The sequence below is a fragment of the Anabrus simplex genome, chromosome 6 (genome assembly GCF_040414725.1).
Source record: "Anabrus simplex isolate iqAnaSimp1 chromosome 6, ASM4041472v1, whole genome shotgun sequence".
Taxonomy (NCBI): Eukaryota; Metazoa; Arthropoda; class Insecta; order Orthoptera; family Tettigoniidae; genus Anabrus; species Anabrus simplex.
In genome coordinates, this window is record NC_090270.1 from 156513363 (window position 1) to 156537572 (window position 24210).

At 37.6% G+C, this 24210-nt stretch overlaps 1 protein-coding gene across 1 annotated transcript in view; it reads left to right on the top strand.

Moving 5' to 3' along the window:
* The window catches only part of LTV1 (LTV1 ribosome biogenesis factor), a 134856-nt gene that overhangs the window by 15755 nt on the left and 94891 nt on the right, over window positions 1-24210 (top strand). Inside the window, exon 2 of the mRNA XM_067150014.2 lies at window positions 6679-6822. Coding sequence (XP_067006115.2) covers window positions 6679-6822 — 144 coding nt within the window. The remainder of the gene's footprint in view (window positions 1-6678; window positions 6823-24210) is intronic.

The following is a 24210-nucleotide window of genomic DNA, read 5'->3' on the forward strand; positions in this document are numbered from 1 at the left end:
TTACAATTCTCCCTGGCCGATTAACTGTCTGTTCACTAGGCGATGTGACCTCCGGCCTACACAGTCTTAACAGCCTACAGTCAAATCGCACCTTCAAGGTCTGAGAACCAAAAAGCCGTGTTGTTTACGAGTTACGAGTTTATATTTCTTTTCCATCCCTTCGAGAACACTCTACTGATTAATACACTACCACCACTGGTCACTTGTACACGTCACAGCATCACTGTTCTCTGATTGGTTCCTTAGTATGGGACCTCCCAGTCACGTTGTAACTACATGTGATGTTCTAGTGTCTCCGACTCGTGGCATCGTACATCTCCAGAAGAAATGCGTATTTAGCTTGCACAATGTTTCATAATATTGAGATACAAAACTTTTGGCTTACAAACTTCTACGCCACATAGAATGTTCTAATTATTTCTTTGGTATATTCTGTCATTCCCATTATTATTATTATTATTATTATTATTATTATTATTATTATTATTGTTCCGAGGTATCTGTGGAACAGCAGAGGTGAAAGAAGGTGCTGGGTGGAATAGGTCTCAACTTACGAAATTAAAGTTAATTTAAAACTTCAACAAAGGTTATATTTTCTTTTCAAGATAAATAAATAACAGAATATAACAGGTACCAAGTAGCAGATCAACAAATTAAGAAAGTACAATTTTAGTTCATTACAAAATTTGGGCTTCGAGCCCGACACTCACGAACCTTGAGCTATAAGCCCAACTTTACCTATATACCAAGTTCAAACAAAGGGGCAGAAAACCCCAATCATGCCAAGGAGCACTGGCTCCTGATTACCATATTAAGCCTCCTCGAGGCACACAGAAACCAAATTTAAGAAAGAGCAAACCCGCTCTCAAGGTTCAAGCCCATCAAAGGCCACAACAAACAATACTTCAAACTGCCCTCAAGGCATACCAAGAATAGAGGTAATAAATACCCAACCTACTGGGCCTATTCAGTAAAGAAGCAGGTTAATTACATGGCCCAAAATACCAACTTGACTGGAGGCGTAACTTGCACTCCTAATACGCTTTTAAAACCTACTTGGCAGGTAGGCCGCATACACAAGGGCTAATCCTATACTAAAGAGGTGACTTGTATAAGAAGACTTTATTACATTAAGAAAGGAAGAAACGGTTGTGAAAACAAAGTCGCCTCAAAACAATAGGAGTGGGAGCTCGAGAGGGTTTAGCACTCTTTATCCCAATTTATAGTTAAAGAGACGAAGTTTTACCAAGTGTCTATTACATTTTAAAGATAGGTTACATGAGAAAAGTTTCGAACCTGCCCCGAGGGTTAAACTGCTGAGCTAGCGAGAAATGAAGTAATTAAATGGCCATTACCTTAAGGATGAACTGCTGCCCGAAGAAAGAGGCGCTTCCCGCCCCCTGCTACATAATCACACTAGGAGAGAAGTTAAGTGGTCCCGAGACAAGAAAATCAGCAGTTTATATACCCTCGTGGAACATTCGAGACCTTTCATGAATGATAAGACACACCCACAGCAGTTTATTGGTTACAGAACACAGTTACAGAGCAGGTTGGGGAAGAAAGCTCCGATTGGCCGAAAATTAATTTAAGAAATTCGGGATTGGTTAATTTCAAAACTGGCGGAAAGAAAGGATTAACATTGCCAACTCTCAAACCACAGAACAAAATTTAGCAAGAAGAAAACTTATGAAAGTTAAATTTCTTCAGGACAGTTCATTCCTTTACACCAGAGTGCGTTATTATAGTTTTTGTAGAGACATCTGTTAGAGAACGTCCAAATTCTTGATCCGGAGGAAACAAACACAAGTCGAAATAGACACCGTTCAGACACTTCAAAATTACCAAATTGACTGTGGTGACATCTTTCGAGAAACCATTGAATTAATATAGTTTGTTAAAGTTCAGGGGTTCTCCTGTAGAGGAGTTTCAACTGGCACAATATTTGAATTTGCGTCGTGGAGGTGTACCGCCCGGTACAATTATTATTATTATTTATAAATCATGAATTACAGACATATACAGACTATCCTGTAATTTCTCTTCATATGTACATGTGTTCTAATGCCTGCTACTTTTCATATCACAGGCTTTATTTTTTTATTTTATGAAATACTTCCTCTCATGCAGAGGCTGCCTTGCGACAAAGTATACATTTACATTTATTTTTAGAAGATAAATAGATATACTGTACTTGATAAATGTTGAAGGTAATCTAATTGTAACAGTGATTTCTTAGAATTATCAGTGAGCCCCTTAAGGCTATGATGGCAATCTCCCGTAATGCTGTAACTGGAGGTCGCGGATTCGAATCTCGTCCGAGTCCATTCTCTCACTCTGTTATATGTGAAAGGCGCGTCACGAACCGCCGTTCACGCCAATATATAACAACCCATTCAGTCACTATTTTGTCTAGTCCCATTGCACTCATTTTTGCCAGTAGTCTCCCATGATCCAGCCTATCAAATGCCTTAAACAGGTCAGTTGCAATGCAGTCCATTTGACGTGAATCCAAGGTATCTGCTATATCTTGCTGGAATCCAGCTTCAGTGGAATAACCTTTCCCAAACCCAAACTGCCTTCTATCGAACCAGTTACTAATTTCACAAAAGTTTCTAATATAATCAGGAAGAATGCTTTTCCGAAGCTTACATGCAACGCATGTCAAACTTACTGGCCTGTAATTTTCACCTTAATGTCTATCACCCTTTCCTTTATACACAGGGGTTACTATAGCAACTCTCTATTCATTTTGTATAGCTCCTTCATGAAAATAATAATGAAATAAGTACTTTAAATATGGGACTGTATCCAAACCTATTGTCTTAAGTACATACATACATACATACATACATACATACATACATACATACATACATCATCATCATTATAGACTGTTATGCCTTTCAGCTTTCAGTCTGCAAGCCTCTGTGAATTTACTAAATGTTGCCACAATCCTGTATTTGCAACTAGTGCTGTGGCTTCATTTAGTTCTTTATCTCTTATATTTAAATCGTAGAAACTGAGTCTAACCATCATCATCTTGATCTCCCTCTTGGCCTACTTCTCTTACCCTCCATAACAGAGTCCATTATTCTCCTAGATAACCTATCCTCCTCCATTTGCCTCACATGACCACACCATCAAAGCAGGTTTATGTGTACAGCTTCATCCATCGAGTTAATTCCCAGCTTAGCCTTTATCTCCTCATTCTGAGTACCCTCCTGGCATTGTTCCCACCTGTTTGTACTAGCAATCATTCTCGCTACTTTCATGTCTGTTACTTCTAACTTATGAATAAGACATCCTGAGCCCACCGAGCTTTTGCTCCTGTAAAGCAAAGTTGGTCTGAAAACGGTCCGATGTAAAGATAGTTTCGTCCGGGAGCCAACTTCCTTCTTACAGAATACTGTTGACCGCAACTGCGAGCTTACTGCATTGGCTTTATTGCACCTTGATTCAATCTCACTTCCTATATTACCATCCTGGGAGAACATACATCGTAAATACTTGAAATTATCTACCTGTTACACCTTTGTATCACCAATGTGACATTCAGTTCTGTTGAATTTCTTGCTTACTGACATCAATTTAGTCTTCGAAAGGCTAGTTTTCTTACCAAACTCATTGCACTTATTTTCAAGTTCTAAGATATTAGACTGCAGGCTTTTGGCATAATCTGCCATTAAGACCAAGTTGTCAGCATAGGCAAAACTGCTAACTATATTTCCACCCAAATGAATCCCTCCCTGCGACTTTATACCTTTCAGCAGATGATCCATGTAAACTGCGAGGAACAAAGGTAGAAGATTTAGCATATTCCCAAGAAACATTATCAATTCCAGCTGCTTTTCTAGTTTTCAACTTTTGTATCTTATTGTGTCATCGTATCACATGTAAATTTTAATACTTTTTAGCATTAGTCACCTCAGCTATCTGGACATTATCCTTGTAACCAACAATCTTTACATACTGCTGACTGAATACTTCTGCCTTTTAAAGATCTTCACGTACACACTCCCCTTGTTCATTAATGATTCCTGGCGTGTCCTTCTTGGGGCCTGTTTCTGCCTTAAAGTATATCTATATATACCCTTCTATTTTTCACTAAAAAATTTGTATGACTGCCAATTCTGCTTGCCATCACGTTATTCTTAGTTGTCCCGAGCTCGATAGCTGCAGTCGCTTAAGTGTGGCCAGTATCCGGGAGATAGTGGGTTCGAACCCCACTGTTGGCAGCCCTGAAGATGGTTTTCCGTGGTTTCCCATTTCCACACCAGGCAGATGCTGGGGGTGTACCTTAATTAAGGTCATGGACGCTTCCTTCCCACTCCTAGCCCTTTTCTGTCCATCATCGCCGTAAGACCTATCTGTGTCGGTGCGACGTAAAGCAACTTGCAAAAAAAATTTCTTAGCTGACTTCTTTGCTAGATTCAATTTCCTAGTAAGTTCCTTCAATTTCTCCTTACGTCCACAGCCATTTCTGTCTCCAACCTGCACCTCCTTCTTAGTCTCTTTACTTCTCTGTTATAATATAGTGGATCTTTACCATTCCTTGCCATCTTTAAAGGTACAAACCTGTTTTCACATTCCTCAACAATGGCTTTAAGCCCATCCCAGGGTCTGTTTACATTTTTATTTACTGTTTTCCACCGATCATAATTACTTTTTTAAAACTCCCTCATGCCTGTTTTATCAGCCATATTTCACATTTATTCTTAACTACCACAAAAACAGCTTTGTGATCACTAATACCATCCATTACTTCGGTTTCTCTACAGAGCTCATCTGGTTTTACCCGCACCACGTCCGGGATATTCTTCCCTCTAGTTTGTTCCATCACTTTCTGAATCAGCTGTCCTTCCCATATTAACTTATTTGCCATTTGTTGGTCATACTTCCTGTTGTTTGCATTAACTTTCCAATTGACATTTGGTCAGTTGAGATCTCCCGCTACAATCGTATTCCTTTCCATGTCGTTTAGAATTTTCCATTCGGAATTGCTAGGCGAGCAATAATTCCATTGTGGAGATTTATCTCCCGTATGCAGTTATCAGACTGTGCCTCTTATAACGGGCTTCTGATAAGTTGACCTGCATACACCCCAGCGTCAGTGGGTAGGGTCTGACACATCCCACTCTGATGAGTCTAGTGTCAGACCTAAGATGAAACGCTGGTTAATAGAGCAAACGCCTGAAAAGCCTTACATCTGATCTGTTTTTGACATGCTCTATTAGTGAAAAATATCTAATTTCCTCCATGGGAAAGAATTTTCCATAAGCAGTATATTCCAAGCTGTCAGTGGTGAGGTGGCATGAAATGACAATAGACAAATGAGCTTGAGTGGAGCTTTTGAAATCAGTGAAGAATAGAGATGAGATATAGTAAGAGATGAGATAGAGATGAGATGGGGCCGATGACCTTCGATGTTAGGCCCCTTAAAACAACAAGTATCATCATCATCAAGAGATGAGATGAAGATATATTTGGAATTCAAGAGGACAAATTGGGCAAGTATTCATTTATAGGAAGAGGAATTAGGCAGGGGAATAATTTATCAAGGGAAATTCTTAAGTTCTTTGAAATCGTTTAAGAAAACACTAGATAAACAATTCATAGGGAATATGTCGCTTGAGCGATAGCGATCATAGCCGTTGGCTATTTTTCTCATTACCTCACTTGAATCACGGGTGCTAATTTGGCTACACCTTAAGGTCTGTCCACACCAAAATGTGAATTGTGAGAATTTTGAAAGCCTGCTGTATCATGAATTAAAGCTTCTGACATAAGTGTTCTTTCCAAACTTAATTCTACTTGCATTTCCAGCATTTTTCTTTGCCACACTTCGCGTCTGAGCTTTTCTCTAATTGTACTCAATAAAATAATGAAAACTGTAGCTGGAAGTGTTTTATTCTTTCTGACGCTATCAATTGTAACCTCACAAACAGCTATTTTTGTGTGGACACGATGTTGAAGATTGTTAACAAAAGTTCTTTAACATGTTGAGGAATGTTTTCATTAACATTGTTTATTAACTTTGGTGTGGATTAAACATTATTCACACTTGTCCTGCATATCTACAGCCGTTGGGACGTGCCATGACCCCCACTCCTTCCAGTATATATGCTGAACAGGGAGGCAGAAGGGTTTAGACTTCTTTCAATTGTGTATGTTTGTGTGTTTATTTACAACCATTCACTGGGTAAAAGAGGTTAGACTTTGTTCCTAATAATATAAGTTCATTTCCTGTCCTCTCAAGGGTAATAAATAATATTGTCTGAAATCATCATCATCATCATCATCATCATCAATGGCCCACTCCAGTCGCTCGGGTGTGGCTTGTCTGAAATCTTCTTATTAAATTAAAATTTCATTTAACTAAACTACACGTAAATAAAAATTATTTACACTATCTGAGTGAGTATTATTACTGGGTTGATGGTTGTATTAGTTTCCTATATTGTGGGTTTATAGGATAGTTCACAGCAAGTAGGAAGGGTAGGCCTATTAGTTGATCAACTATGTTTATTAAATTATACTCTAGTCTGTTGTTTCTCAAAACATCTTGTATTGTTTTACTCTTGCTCATTTGACAGAAGGATAGTGGCAATATTTACTCTTTACAGGACTAATTTTATTTCTGAGTATCTTTTGCTGATTTATTAATTTCTCCTCCAGCCCAAAGGAAAGAAGAAATTCATTGATCGAAAGAATGCTGTGACCTTTCATTTGGTGCACAGAAGTCAACAAGATCCCCTCATAGCAGATGAAACTGCACCCCAACACGTACTTGTCCCAGTTGCTCCTGAGAAGAAGACAGAGGTATGAACAAATTTCTCTAAAAATTTATTTTTTGAAGAATGATTAAAACTTGTGGAAGGTTGGAACCATTTCAGTGCTGAGATGAATGCTGTCATCATTTGTATGATAGTGACTTCATGTGGAACAACAAATTATTGGCATCCTTCCAGTATATATGCTGAACAGTGAGGCAGAAGTATTTAGATTTCTTTTACGTGTGTAAACTTATGTGTGTGTTGATGAATATTGAATTTTCACGACCACACTGTAATCGAAACCGACTTTCAACCTATTAGGTCGTGTTACGTACATATAGTACATGTTGAAGAGATGTTAAGTACAGAACAAAAATGGCCAACCAGACACCAGAGGGATCTGAACCCACAACCTCCCGATTTCGCGTCGGTTGCTCTATATGGTGGCCTAGGCCATCTTTGTTCTGTTGGAAAGGATGTAAGCTACACCATCACACTGTAGATTGCGTTTAAGTTGCCCGTTGAGGGCCAAATCAATGAATATTGAATTTTCACAACCACATTGTAATCAAAACCGACTTTCAACCTATTAGGTCGTGTTACGTACATTTAGTACGTGTTGAAGAGATGTTAACCCCTTACTGCATGAATTTTTTTTTTCTTCCTGAAAAAATTCGTGCTGCTTAAACATAGTGTCCTGACTTATGGATCTTTGTTGTTGGTTTATGGTTTGTGCCATATATGGGACAGCATGCAATAACGGTTATCATTCGATGGTATCAGTGGTAACTTGGAAACAGAAAATAGCATACCGGTACATTCAGAGAGGGTTATACATATCCAGTACTACACTTAGAAGTTTAGTTTTAATCTATGAAAATGACAAAAGGTTTCAGAAATTACACTAATTTAACAAGTCCTCACAAACCATGGTGCAATAATAGTGAGTTCTTATGACACTTGTACACAAATAGAGCTAGTTCTTACAACATGACACTAATCTAGCTAGTCCTCATGAAACTTCATGAAGCAATTTCTGTCCTATTTAAGCACAGTTCTGCATTGCACTTCTGACAAGTTACAAAAGATTTTCCTGTGCAGCCTGGGTACTTGCAACGACCACGTTTTTCCAGACAGATTGGTATGTGATTTACTCCGTCCTGTCATACAACGCGCTGTAGAACTTCTGTTGCAGACCCCCTCTTCGTTTTAATATCCTGATGATTTTGGACTTCGTTGCTTGGCCTACCTCGTTTTCTTGATTCCGTTTTCCCTGCTCTACAGAGGGCATTCGCAACAGCTACCTTGAAATCAACCAGGGGCATGTAGTAGGAGTTATTTCTTCTCCAGAGCAACCAGCTATTTACACAAAATGAGTCTACGAGGTGAAAGAATATCTTTAGATACCACTTCTTTGAACTGATTTGAATTCTGTAATATGTCATATCTCTTTCCTTCTATATGTAATGCACTATCATCTTCTGATAGATCAGGGTCGTTACTAATATTCCCGTCGGGTATAATTAGTATGCGAGTTGAAGAGGCACAAAACTTTCCTACATCCATTGCAGTAAACCAACTGAAAGGAAAGAGATTGGACTGTTATACTTCCAGTAGCGAGAAATAGGTTATGTCACAACTGCATGTTGTGCCATATCTGTCACAAACCTAATTTGAAAGATTATAATTACTCCAGTAGACAAATGTTCAAATTTACCTCTTTACAGCTGTCCTGGCATATCAATGCTTCCACAGTAATTTTATAAAAACACAAATCGAACTATTACTGTACGAAATACAACTCTCTTGTGGTCAGATATCTAGTCCAACTGCTTACAACACAAACAAGGAAAGAATGTCAAATAGTTCCTCACTCCCTCAGCAGATGGCACATGCTGTTTGCATCCAGTTATTGTTGATAGTGTACCATATCTGTCACTCTATGCAGTAATGAAATAAACACTTCAGTATAGGCTGTATAAAAATAAAACCGGTGTGTGCCATATCTGTCACAGTATGCGGTAAGGGGTTAAGTACAGAACAAAAATGGCCAACCAGACACCAGAGGGATCCGAACCCACAACCTCCCGATTTCGCGTCGGTTGCTCTACCAGTTAAGCTATGGTGGCCTAGGCCATCTTTGTTCTGTTGGAAAGGATCTAAGATACAGGTCTGGTACTACTACCATCACACTGTAGAGTGCGTTTAAGTTGCCCATTGAGGGCCAAGTCAATGAATATTGAATTTTCACGACCACATTGTAATCAAAACCGACTTTCAACCTATTAGGTCGTGTTACGTACATTTACTACGTGTTGAGGAGATGTTAAGTATAGAACAAAAATGGCCAACCAGACACCAGTGGGATCCGAACCCACAACCTCCCGATTTCGCGTCAGTTGCTCTACCAATTGAGCTATGGTGGCCTAGGCCATCTTTGTTCTGTTGGAAAGGATGTAAGCTACAGGTAGAGCAACTGACGCAAAATCGGGAGGTTGTGGGTTCGGATCCCACTGGTGTCTGGTTGGCCATTTTTGTTCTGTACTTAACATCTCTTCAACACGTACTAAATGTACGTAACACGACCTAATAGGTTGAAAGTCGGTTTCGATTACAATGTGGTCGTGAAAATTCAATATTCATTGACTTGGCCCTCAACGGGCAACTTAAACGCAATCTACATTGTGATGGTAGTAGTACCAGACCTGTAGCTTAGATCCTTTCCAACAGAACAAAGATGGCCTAGGCCACCATAGCTCAATTGGTAGAGCAACTGATGCGAAATCGGGAGGTTGTGGGTTCGGATCCCACTGGTGTCTGGTTGGCCATTTTTGTTCTGTACTTAACATCTCTTCAACACGTACTAAATGTACGTAACACGACCTAATAGGTTGAAAGTCGGTTTCGATTATGTGTGCGTTAATTTATAACCATTCACTGTTCCTAATAATGTAAGTTAATTTTCCTGTCCTGTTATGGGAAATAATTAAATAATATTGTCTGAAATCTTATTAAATTTCATTTAACTAAGGGCCGGTTCTACCATCTGCTGGTAAAGTGGCTGGCAGCTGCCCGGGAGGTAAACTACCTGGAGGTGTAAATCGGCTGGTACTTTGGCTTGCGTCCAACCACCTCCGCGCAAGCGCTAGGTAGCTACCCGGAGCTAGACACCGATATACGAAGTTGGCTAGACTGATTTTCAGCGATTTCTCGCTTTCGAGTGTGGTGCTATCTATCGTCAGATGCATGAAACCCATTTCGATTGTCTTATTTCCCTGTGCTTGCGTCTGCTGATTATCACCAAAAAGCCTAATAAGGGGAGTCTTAAGAGTTATGGACAACGATTCATGTCAAGCTTTCGTGATTTTAATCTATGATCTTCAATATCAATACCTAATTGGGATTAAAATCTCGAGATTACATTTTCTTACGCCAGTTATAACCTGCCATGCAAGGCAGCGTTTTTGAAAGGTATTCTCGTAGTAGACTGGTCAAGTCGCTCGCTCTGTAATAGAAGGTACGCAGGTTTTCATCGTATTTCTAATTTACATTTTAAAGTGTATTTTCGTTCCCTGCCGTTGTTCTTAACTCTCTTTTACGCGCTTCCATATACGTATATATACACACACACATCTTCTTTACGGACTTATTGCCTTTGAGCATTCTATCTGCAGGCTTCTGTGAATTGATTAAGTATCTCCGCGATGCTCTATTTGCATCTAGTTCTGTGACCTCGTTTAGTTCCAGATGCTTCCATTTATTGATAAAGCATTTCAATTTTTAACTTTATGAAGATAAAGTTGGAAGGTACTGTAAATGTAAAGAACTAATCGGGATAAATATCCATTCATAGGAAGATTAATTCGGGAATGGAATAGTTTCCAATTTCTTCGAAATAATTTACAAGACTATGTAAACAACTAATAGGGAATCTGCTACCTGGGCGACAGTCCTATATGCTATTAATCATAACATCACTTGCTATAGGTAGCATACATATAAAGCAATTTTCCTAGTAGACATAATATTGTGATAAGAACGTATGAAAAGAGGCATACAGATTAACACAACGCTAATAATGGAAATAAAAAAGATTCGTCATAACAAAGACTCGAACCTGCACACTTCGTATTACGACGCGTACGTGTTAACCACTACGCTACGAAGACGCTTGAGTTATGTAGGATACATACTGTAATATATATCTCGTGTCCGAAAACTGAAAAAGCAGAAAATTAAAGCCCATTTGAAATGATTTCCAAATAGATTTTGATTTTACATCCTTTTAGAGTTTCTTTACGAAAGCTTGACGTATAAAATGTGTTCCCTGTGCTACCGATGCGAGAGGCTGGTGTGACCGTTGCAACTAAAGGGAAGCATTAATGTTCAAAATCCTGCAATACAATATCTATCACTGTTACAATATACTGCTTTTTTCAGTATACTAAGCTAATTTGAGTTGCATATCACCAGAAATACAGCTAATAATGTTCAGCTCTCAGAACTTGCCCGGCAGGTAAAGTCTTATCGGGCCCTCGAAGTGGCCGAGAAATTATGCGCCGGGTAACGACGATTTATGCTGCCGATAGCGCTACCTGGGAGTGGTCGGACGGAAACATCCTTTTACGCGGAGGGCAAATTACGCGCTACTTTACCAGTAGGTGGTAGAACCGGCCCTAAGTAAAAAAATATTTACACTATCTGAGTGAGTAGGTTGATTGTTGTCTTTGTTTCCTATACTGTGGATTTGTAGGATAGTTCACAGCAAGTAGGAAAGGTAGGCTTAATGGTTGAGCTTCAGATGCCTGCTGCTAAGTTGGAAACACTGTGAGAAAGTTTTACTAAGTAATTTAGTAGAGTTGGTGGTAGTATAATACATTACATTACTAGTAAGGAAGGAAACTAGCTGCAAATATGGGTTATCATGTAAGGATATTTTAACATTAGAATTTCTTTAATCATGTCTCTTAATATGTAAGCAGAACTGGACAGATCATTTTCCGTGTAGTCCTGTATTGTACTCTGCACGTGATTGGTCCATCTCCTCCCTTTCTTGGTATTACTAACGGGTGTGCAGATGGCCTTGGGGGATGTTGGGGTAGCCATTTTGGCACTTGATCTCTGTTCTTTCTACGAGACAGACGTGTTATGTAGGCTGCGATATATTTCCGGGGTTTATCCTGGTTTTCACCCCCCTTTTGGGGTGGGAATTTCATGAGAGGTTTATTTATTTCACCTTTCTTCTGTTGATCTGATTGGTATGTAAATCTATTGTCTTATCGTTTCAATCTGCCTTTCCACTCCAACCTCTCTTGGATTCACCAGCATTCCTTAGTGTATTTGGTATTATATTGTAGCTGTTTCTGTTAATTTCATTTATTGACCCTTTTCTAAATCCTATTATTCATCCGGTTTGTGGTTTTAATTTATATGTATTTGGGTGGTCAGTAATTTTGATTCTGTCCTTCTCATGAAGGCCAATCTTGTATTTTACTATGCCAAATCTGTATCCATTGGTTTTCCTTCCAACGTCTCCTTTATTTAAGCTTATTTAATTCTTCTAATGTCAGATACTATTGGTGTAGTATTATCTTTTATGAGAGCTTTCGGCCGATTTCTTAGATTGTATTATTTCATCTTGATCTTAAATACCGTAGGGCTTTCACTTATTATACCCTTCTGTTCCGAACGTAATTCACCTTGTGGTGGTAATTATAAATTGTAATGAGGAAAATGAAACCACCTTTATTATCGCAGTGATTTGTCACATGTTTTGATCGCATGTCATTATTTTTCTCGTCATCTTGGTGACTATTGTGAGCTCTTTTTTTTTGTTTTTTGCTAATGATTCTGGTGTCTGATTTGATTGGGATCACTGACACGTTGGTGTTGATTTCGCTTGAGCTCAGGCTAGTTTAGTCTGTGCTGATATTTACTGATTACTGATTTAATCCAAGGCTTGTTTTGATAATCGTCTATATCATCACTTATTCTATTCCGTTACATTTGATTAACTATTATTGAATTAAGGAGTGTTCTCTCCTTTGAGTTAACATTGGACTAGAAGATTTAGTGGTGATAGTTACTGTTCTCATATTTGTTTTCACCACTTTATGGTTGACTTTCTCTGTCAACCCTTGAGTTTCACCAGTAATCAATTTATGTATATTATTGAATTAAGGAGTGTTTCTCCTTGTGTTTCATTGAGCTTTATGTGTCAATGGTGATTTTTACTGACCTTGTTTTAAACTTCCCTTAACTTTATTAATTTGGGGTTTGATCCCTTTGCTTTTCTTGTGCAGTGATTTTCTGTGAATTATTTTTGGGAGGCCATTCCGTTCCTGATTTCTGGTTCTGGGTAACATTTATGTATTTTCACCATATTAAAATATTGGTTTCATTTCTCTCTTATTATCCTTCTCTGTTTATTTAACAAGTTGTTCCTTTTTCTTGCCCATTAATCCTTATACCAAACTAGATCATTCATCATTCATCCTTCTGTAATCCTTATATACCTTTATTAAATTTTACCTTTCCTAAAACTGGTGTTATCCTTTCATGACAACTGTTTGGAATTATATTCTAAATTTAGTAGGTAGGTTCTGATACAGAGGTCACCCTTGCATGATCCACTCTAAGCTTGCTCTCCACTCATTTCCCCCTTTGAGGTAAGTTATCTTGGTTGTCCTTGCATGTTGGTTTAATATTTTCTGTTTTAATTTGACTTGGGGTATGTGACACTTTTGTGGAATTTATGTTTTGGGTGTAAGTGTACTGTGTGTGCTATTCTTTACCTAACCTGAACCTGATACTGGGTAACACGTACTGTTCACCACTTGGTCACTGTTTATGTGTAGCGTATTATTATTTGCCAAGTTACTGTGTTCCTTTATTCCCTGCCACGTCTTAGTATTTTTATTCTTATGAATGCACGTTTATGTTTTATTCATATAGTGCTCGGCACGTTGCAATCAGTAGAGTACACTTTTTAGCAGAAGTGGAAACAGGTCTTACTTTTTCTTGGAATTTTTTTTGAAATGTGTGATTTGTGCTCTAGGTAAATAATTGATGGATAATTCTTGTCATTCTGTTGTGGTTCTTTATGGCCATTGCCAGTTTGACAGATGTTTCAAGAGTGATGTTAAACAATGTTTGAATGAAATAGACACACTAGAATAAAGGTAACTAACCTTTCTTCAGTTTGGACCAATAAATTGTTAGAATTTAAAGGGTTTCTATTACTATCTTTCATATTGACACTCCCTACAAACCTAGAAATAGGGCTCTTTTCAAGGATTTTTAATAGAGTTTTCAAAATATGTTCATATCTAAAAAATGCCATTTTATTAAATTAATGTACACTGGATGACATCCTTTGGCAGTTTGCGTGAAGATGGATGTTTTTGAATGGGTAGAATTTCAGTATTGTCCTATTAGCTAGCATCACAAGAGCGCACTGCACTATACGGAGGATGATACTCTCTCATTGTTACCACCTTACTCACTTCCTTGAAGAATGCTACCAACTGTTACTGAATGATACTCATTCTGTGTTGGTCTGCACACATCCCGGCAAATGACAAAGAAGCCATAGTCTAACACATCACGGGTGCTTAGCAGAGAGCTTCTTGAAGTGAATGCGGTCCTGTGTAGACTATTGGTGACAGACCATTGATCTAATTAGTAATAATATTAATAGCCATTCATAAGTATTGTTTATGACCTTTTAATGTTCCACAGTTGATATTGAAATAAATCTGGGTTGAAATCTGGGAATGATGCCATTCTGAATTTGTAAATTCACATCAGCTTATAGCAGAGATCCTTTACCTGCCACTTTAGGAAATGTCAGTAGTTTTATATTTTACTGTAAAAGTAAAGTTACTTCTTGGGACAGTTAGGTGGGTCCTCACCAATGGGAGTGAACCCTTCTATCTTTCCTACATGTTTACAAGGTAAGATTTATAAGATTCCACATCCTGAATGAACAACCAATGGGACAGTACTGAAGTTCTGCCTAACGTTTAGCTATGGAGAGAAATGGAGTTTTTAATGGCAAGTTCACCAAGATGATTATGTGTAAATAAACCAAATGTGTTTTATTACATCTGTGGCTGACTTGCTCTGAAAAGCAGAATAGTAATCATATTGTTTGTTACAACAGCTTAATTTGGTATTAAATTAAGGGACCTAGAAAAATTATTTTCAGTGTGTGGTGTGTACCATACATGTATTCCTGGGTTGAGAAAATTAGTCCAGGGAACACAAAAATTCTTTCCATTAAGAATAGCAATAGTGTGGAGAGAATAAGAAAGCCATGTAGGCCCTAGATGACCATTATTTTTGTATGCTGAAAATTGATAAACATAACAAGGGAAGTATGATATGGGTAATTGTCATAACATTTGTGCCACGTATTGTGTTATCACTCTGCTGTTCTCTGCCTGGTTCTCTGATGGACAATGGTTTTACATGGTCGCCAATATAATGGATGTATAGTCCACTAAACATAGTGTGGACAAACGTTACCATGAATCTTGATGCCTCTATAGGGGCTGAAGGCTAGGGTGATGAGACATCCTGTTTTTAAAGGGATTGTCCCCTTATCAAATCAAAATCTCTTTATTTGCAAATGAGGTGTCTACCTCGGTGGCAAATGGTACACTAAAATACATTATTGTCAAGCACTAAATTTTAAATTAACAAGAGAAGAAGAAAATTTTCCTAGAATACAATATTATGCAATTTACGCTAACAATTTTTTTTTCATCAAACACACAGCTCATCCTTAATAAATTTATATTGTTTACAAAATTCTACTTGTAATATCTCCTGTAGCCTACTTACATAGTCAACTCATATACAGTATGTGGAATTACTTCAAATAATACTATACAACTGGTATAAGATTAAAATTTACATTGCATTTATTAACTTATTTATATTTTTACCCATTTTGGAACCTAAGTAGCATAACGACCTGCTGCATCTTAACCAGAGCCCCTTTGCCACCACTGAGTTCCCGAAGGGCCTTCACAGCTACCGTAGCGGTCCCAGGGCCCTCGAAGTCCTCACTGTACTTCACCCCTACAGGCAGTCCCCTACTTCGGCTGTCCAAACTCCATAGACCAGGGGATGGAATTATTTATTCACACACATTTTTTATTTACAATAACCTGCACTGGTCAAATACCCTCTAACATTTCATTTATTTTCTCTGTTGCTGTTTATTCTCTTCTTGAATATCTGTACAGATTTTGGAAAAGGATCAAACACTACCCCTGGTAAACTGTCCCACTCCTTCACACCCTTCCGAATGAATGAACATTTACCCCAATCGCTTCTGCTAAAATTCCTTCTAATTTTATACTTGTGGTCAGTTCTGCCGATATAATTATTTTCCAACTGAAGCCTCTCACGGATTTCTCCCTTTGCTTCTTCTCCTGTATAGGCTCTATATATTCGTATAAGTCTAGTTTTCTCCCTTCTCTTACTTAAATTTTCCCACCCAAGTTCCTTTAACATTTCTGATACACTACTCTTTCTCCTGAAATCCCCTGTTACAAATCTTGCTGCTTTCCTCTGCACACTATCTATGTCTTTTATTAGGTATTCTTGGTGAGGATCCCAAACACTGTTTGCATATTCCAATATTGGAGGAACCATATTTAAGTAACTTTTTTCTTTTAATTCTTTGTTGCATCCGTTAAGTAGCCTCATTATGACATGTAACGATCTGTATGCTTTCCCAACAATGTCTTCAACATGACCCTTCCAGTGAAAATTACTTTCAAATCTCACACCTAAGTATTTGCACTTGCCATCTTTTGGGATAACTACCTCATCCAGAGTATATTTAAATTCAGTTTTAAAGCTCCTGTTTGTAAATGTTGTAACAGTTGATTTGCCTCCATTAACCTTCATATTATTTTCTTCAACCCATTGTCCCTTTGTAATTCTGAACAATCCCCAATGTTATTTATTTCCCTATAAACAATTATGTTATCTGCATACAATCTTATTTTTGATGTTTTATTGTTCCCTAAATCATTTGCATATATTAAGGAAAGTAATGGACCGATTGTACTACCCTGTGCAATTCCCTTCCAAACTTTCTTTTCCTGTGATATATTATTTCCTACTTTGACTTTCTGAACCCTTGAATTTAGAAATGTTCTTATCCAACGTATAACCCTTATGTCCAATCCTATTCCCTCCAATTTCTTTAATAATATTCCGTGTTCCACTCTATCAAAGGCTTCGGAAAGATCTATGGTTATGCAATCTAACTGGCCTCCTGAATCCAACTGATCTCATATGTCCTACTGAAATCCCACCAGTTGTGCCTCACAAGAAAATTTCTTTCTAAATCCATACTGGCTCCTCATGAACCAATTTTTATCATCACATATCCCTCTGATGTACTTTGCTATTAAACTCTCCAGTATTTAACAAACTATACTGGTTAGGCTGATTGGTCTGTAGTTCTCTGGTTTCTTTTTATTACCCTTTCCTTTATAAATTGGTATTATTATAGATTCCTTCCATTCCTTTGGTATTACACTATTATTTATGACATAGTTAAAAGATAAATTTTAAATAAGGCACTATGTACCACCCCACTGTCTTTAATACCTCCCCAGTAATTTGATCACTTCCTGCTGCTTTTCCTTGCTGAAGCAGTTAAATTTCTCTGCAAATATCTTCATTTGTGAATGAGAAGCTTCTTGTTTCCCTATGTGTCTCTCCCTCTCTATGTTGTTACAGTTTCCAACTCCTGACAATCTTCTACTGAATCTCTGAATTCCCTACTAAATAGATTTGCTTTCTCAGTATCTGTTGAATAGTGTTCACCCCCTTCTCCCACCATTGTAGGAATTTGGATTCCTTTTCCTTTTTGATTCCTAATGTATGAATGCAGCTTTTTACATTTTCCTTTGTGGTATGTCATTCATATAATTCTCTTTTGCTTCCTTTTTCTCTCTATTCAGTTCCCTCATTAGCTGTTTTCTAGTTTCTCTATTCTCCCTACCCTCTTTGATTTTCCTGTTTACTATTCTACATTTTCTTTTTAATTTTCTTATTTCCCTTGTATATTAAACAGGGTCTGAGGTCATTTTACCCTTCTTAACAGGTACAAATCTCTTCTCTCCTTCCCAAATGATTCCTTTAAATTTAGCCCAAAGTATATCCACATTATTCCCTTCACTTAAGCAACAACTGAATTGTGATTTAAGGTAAGTCCCAAATTCATCAGCTTTAGTTTTTCTGTATAATTTCTTATCTTGTGTGACCCTCTTATTAAGCATTTTTGGTACGAGTCCTACATCCAATATTACAGTCTTATGGTCACCTATTCCTTCAGTTACCTCAGTTTTATCAACAGTTTCCCATGGTTTAACCAAGAATACATCTAGCAAGTTATTGAGACGAGTCAGTTCTTGTACTACTTGTGTAAATCCTACCTCCCAAATTAACTTATTTGCCAGTTTCTGTTCTTGGGCTTCATTTGCAGCTCCATTCCATTCAACTCCAGGCAAGTTTATTATTACCATACCATTATTATTGTTTTTATGAGTATAATCTATTATTTTCTCAAATATTTCCATGTCTCTTTCCTCTCTTATATGTTCCTATAATTCTCCCCTCCTTCATATTATCACAAACTAATTTTATTCCTAATATTTCATTCCTTTCATCGATAATCCATTCATGTGAACAATAAGTTTCGTTCACGAGAACAAACATCCCCCCACCTCCCATTTTATCTCCGCGGTGTCTACGATAGACTGTGTACCTTTCTGGAAATACTTCTCTATTACCCACCCCTTCTCTCAACCACGGTTCCACTCCTGTCACCACATCAGTCTCATAAGATTCCACCAATGTACCGAATTTTAATTGTTTATTTACTACACTCTGACAGTTTACCAATAGCAATCTCAGACACCTTCCTCCCTAAAACTTGTCTGTTGCAATTGGGTAACATTTGACTCATGAGTTGAGAACTTCTCTGGAACCCAGATCCTTGTACATAGATCTTGATTTAAGGATCTGGGTTTTTTGGCAAGTTTCCCTGTATGTGCCAGTTTAGTGTTATGGGTTTTCTTAAGTGCAGATTAGTTTGCAGATCTCTGTTGATAATTGTAGCAATTTGTCTACAGAGAGTTGCTTTTCCATTACCATTCGGATGTAACCCATGCCTAGTGAACATTTGCCTGCCAAGACCTAAAGTATCTACTTATCTTGGGCTCTGGTCCCGCTGTCCTGACAAAAACTTAACAGGATGCTTATAGTCCCTTTTTATTGACTTTGATCCTGTTTTGTCCCTTTTCTTCTTAGTCATTGCATGACTTCTATAATGGGAACAAAATAGTGGGGTTCACCTATTCAGTACAACACAATGTTATACGATGAATTATAACATTTTATTAATAATGAGACCGGTTTCAATGCATGTATGCATCGTCTTCAGCCATTAACTTGGAAACAGACAATAACAACTTAAGGTTACAAATACAGTGTGTAATAAATACGTACAATAATCTTAGGGATAATTGGTAGAAATTGACATGATTAAAAACATGAGCTGGGAACAACAACTTATAACAATAGCTTAAAAGTTCTCTTTTTCTGAAAATATAGCACTCTTTCCTTTTTGAATAAATAAGATCTTATACAAAGTGAAAGTCCTCGTGATGAAAGTTCAGAGAGTCTTGAAATGTGGATAAAAATGTTAGGAGCTTCAGTCAAAAAACAATTTTCAAAGCAGTGATTGAAATATACTGGTCATTAAAATTGTATGTGATGTTCTTTCTTAAAATAACTTAACACACTGTATTTTAAAATGACGTAACAAGTTTTGAATCTGGAAAGAACATGAAAATTCTTCAAGCTCCATTTTTCATGGTAAAATTCAGGTCTTCTCTTACTAAAAATAATCCTTATCAAAGCTATGGCTGGAGTTGGTCTGCTGTGGATTTTTAATTATTATATTTTTAAGTGAAAATGAGACGGACACTGTATTTGCCCCACGGTGCTAGAAGGTGTTCTCAGTTCAAGATGGGACCTGAAGCAGAGGGAGAGAAAGGGAGAATTTAGAAAATCCTTTGTAAAAGAATGAGGTCCTGTCCTAATTTTTTAAATTTTGGTAAATATGAGACACCTCTGGAGGCGAGTGTGACATGTGGAATCGGGAGTTAGAGAAGACACTGAGAGTCATGTGACACCGAGACCAGTACGAACTTGTGTTGGGAGGGGAAGGGGAAGAAATTAATCAGGGGAGGTGCTGGGAGGGAGTGGGAGGATAGGTAGGGATGGGGTAAGAAGGAGAGGGGGGAATTTTGTGTTAGAGGTGGGGTGGAAGGGGAGGAAAGAAAAAGGGAAATTAGGTAGGGTGATGTGGTGAGAGAGCATGACGTGAAAACGTATTATGTATGCTTTGAAAAACAAATTTGCTATTGGAAATTAGAAAAAAGTGCGATCAGAAAGTCAGACAATATTTTCGGTTTCTCAGAGATGTCGTTATGATTTAAACCTGAATTGAAGTATTGATCTAGGTGAATGTAAAAACTCTCAGTGATGTCAAGCAAAGGACCTTTAGTGAGAACCGGTAGTACTGTGAGATCTTGTTCAATATTAGTAAATTTCTGTTGAAAATCCTTCATATGCTGACCTGTTGCTGAGAATTTATTGTATCTGATGGCATTGACGTGTTCTGCTTATCTGATCCTGAAATTTCTTCATGTTTGTCCTGGATACGAACTGCTGAAGTCGTGACAGCTTAATCTGTACACTCCGGAATTATGAAAGACATTATTTTTGTTTATTGAGGTGGAGTTGTGCAGAATGTCAATGCTTCTGTTACTAGTAGTTATATAAGAAATCTTAGTACGGTGTTATGTTTTTTAAAGACGTTTGTGATAGTATGACTTTTATTGGTAAAAGTAAAACTTGAAAAAATATTAGCTTTGGGTTTACTTCTCAGAAGGCTGGTATTAGGGTGGTGCCTAAACTTGTTAATGATTCTCTCAATGAAGGCATCCTTGAATCCATTGCTTTTAGCTATTGAACGAATTAAATTGAGTTCTTAAATTCTTTTTTGACATATGTATTCTAAAAGCTCTGTCAACCAGACTATTGTATGTAGCAGTTTTAAGAGTGTGAGGATGGGAAGAATCATTCCTGATGGTGATAGCTGTTTGGGTTGGATTTCTGTAGATGTTATGTGTCAACGAGGAAAGTGATCGAGTGATTGTTAAGTCCAAAAAATTTAACTGATTATTATTCTCAGACTTTAGGGTAAATTTTATATCTTGGTCTAAACTGTTAAGATTGTCAAGGGTAGACTATTCATTTATGGACCGTTCATCGAGAATTACGAACGTATCATCCACATATCTGACTCAGAAATGAATATTATTGAACATTAAATTGTTGACTATAGCAATGTTTTCTAAGAAATCTAAATAAATCTCTGCCAGAATCCCCAAGGCCGGTGACCCTATTGCTAGACCGTTCGGCTTATAGATGATATTATCGAATGTAAAGTAATTATTGTTGATCAACACGCTGAGAAGGTTCATAAAATTGAGAACTTCTAGCTTGCTGAGTTGACTATTAGTGAGAACATTTTTCTTAATAATAGGAAAAGGAGAATTGGTATTTATACTAGGGTACATATTGACTATGTCGAAGGAATGCAAAGTGTGAAAGGGTTGAAGAGTAAAATTATCCAATCTAGTAATTCATTCTGTTGTGTTCTTGACCACCATTTCAATCAGTGCTTTATCCTACATTTCAAGACTCGGTGAACTTTCATCAAGAGGACTTTCACTTTGTAGAAGATCTTACTTATTCAAAAAGGAAATGGTGCTATATTTTCAGAAAAAGAGAACTTTTAAGCTAGTGTTATAAGTTATTGTTCCTGGCTTATGTTTTTAATCATGTAAATTTCTACCAATAATCCATAAGATTAGTGTGCATATTTATTAACACGCGAGAGGTCGCGCGAAGACAAATTGCTCTCGATTAGTATTTTAATGAGCTGCTATTTTCCTTTTGCAGTGAATGCTCTGATAAAAATATAAATATGTACCCTGTTTAACTGCCTTTCAGCTAGTACTAACATAATTACCCAGTAAAAATATTTTCTCAATATAAAAAATTAAGGTTTTTTTTTTTTTTTTTTTCAAAATCTGGTAAAATAACGTGAGTATTTAAAGAGCGCGTGAGAAAATTGCCTCATTCCATTTGTACATTTCAATGAGTGATTTGGTCACAATTCAAGATAAAACTACAGCACCACTCTTCACTCAAAGCCACCATAAACCTCATGAACTTTACTTAAGAAACTTTCTTCGAAATGCAGGCATCTAAGAATGCACTACGCGAGGGATCGTACGAAGGCAATTTGCCACGGCTGGTGCGAGAGTGAAATGCCGGCCCTGTGGTGTAGGGGTAGTGTGCCTGCCTCTTACCCAGAAGCCCCGGGTTCGATTCCCAGCCAGGTCAGGGATTTTTACCTGAACCTGAGAGCTGGTTCGAGGTCTACTCAGCCTACATGATTAGAATTGAGGAGCTATCTGACGGTGAGATACCAGCCCCAGTCTAGAAAGCCAAGAATAACACCCGAGAGGATTCGTCGTGCTGACCACACAATACCTAGTAATTTGCAGGCCTTCGGGCTGAGCAGCGGTCGCTTGGTAGGCCAAGGCCTTTCAAGGGCTGTAGTGCCATGGAGTTTGGTTTAGATGCGAGAGTGAAAGAAAACTTTAACTACTCCGGAACGCAGCAGGCAATACACTGACGATAATCAACGTCAGGCGGCAGTGAGGGAGGGGAGGGATGAAATGAGCACCCTAAGCTCTACAGCGGCTAGCAACGAAATTATTAACAAATATTTAAAAAGTGCAGCAAACTGCTGCAGGCACGACCTCTCGCGTGTTAAGCATTGTTTTTGTAACCTTAAATTGTTACTATCTGTTTCCAAGTTTATGACTGAAGATGATGCATACACGCATCAAAACCAGTCTCATTATTAATAAAATGTTATAATTCATCTTATAGCATTGTGTTGTATTGAATAGGTGGACCCCACTATTTTGTTCCCATTATATTCTCGGTTCAATATGGATTTAATATGAAGTTCTTAAACTTAAATTGCATGACTTCGTTATTGTATGTTCGGACATGATTTTTTTGTATTTTGAAGTAGAAGACATCCATAATATTATCCACCTTTATGAGGGCACACTCTTCGCGACAAGTCGAAAACACTGAAACGATTGGTAGCTCTGCTACATTAAGTGAGTATACTGATGCCACTCTGTTTAGAGTACCAGTAATAATAATAATAATAATAATAATAATAATGGTCAAGTTATTAAAGATATCCTCTGTTGTGAATGGTGTTATTTCATCCATGTTTTTTTACTCATACCAAAAGGGAAGTGTAGTTTTACTTGAAATATTAAAGAATATCCTTTCTTGTGACAAGACGCAACAACAAGCAAGTTATTATGTACAGTGTGTCATCCTCTTTTTTCGATTGAACACTGAGGCCGTTCTTGTGTAAAACAATATTTTAACAAGCAAAAACATAAACAGGTAGCTGGTGCTTCCAGTTAAAGCTAAAATTTTAAACCATTTTTCACAAAAAAAAATTCAGTGGGGAAGTTATTATTAACTAACTCATCATAGTTGGGAAATATCCCGGTGACAATGATCACTTACAATAGTGTGATAATAAAGTTAAAACTTAATTAAACAACAACAACAAGACTTTTCTTCTTCTTTTCCCACACCCATGGGGTCGCGGGTGTGAACTGTGTCGCACATGTGGATTTGGCCCTGTTTTATGGCTGGGTGCCCTTCCTGATGCCAACCTTATATGGAAGGATGTAATCACTATTGCGTGTTTCTGTGGTGGTTGGTAGTGTAGTGTATCGTCCAAATATGAAGAGGAAAGTGTTGGAACAAACACAAACACCCAGTTCCCGAGCCAGAAGAATTAATCAAACACGCCTAAAATCCCCGACCCGGCCGGAAATCGAACCTGGGACCCTCTGAACTGAAGGCCTCAACGTTGACCATTCAGCCAATTAGTTGGACAACAACAACAAGCAATTCTATGGGTAGAAAATATTACAAGAAATACTACTAATTTAATATTCTAAATCCAGCATCATCACATAAAAGTTCACACACAATTTAAGTATTTCCAGTGTTTAACACTATGGCTTACAATACTATAGGTTGAGCTTACTACCAGCTTAACATTACAACACCATCATATAAAAATTTACACGTACCTTAAGTATTTCAAAATTTTACTCTATGACTTACAGTAGATTGAGCGTTCGAATTACCATTATCTTAGCATTGTAAATACAATATGTTCATATACAAATTCACACATACCTTAAATAATTCA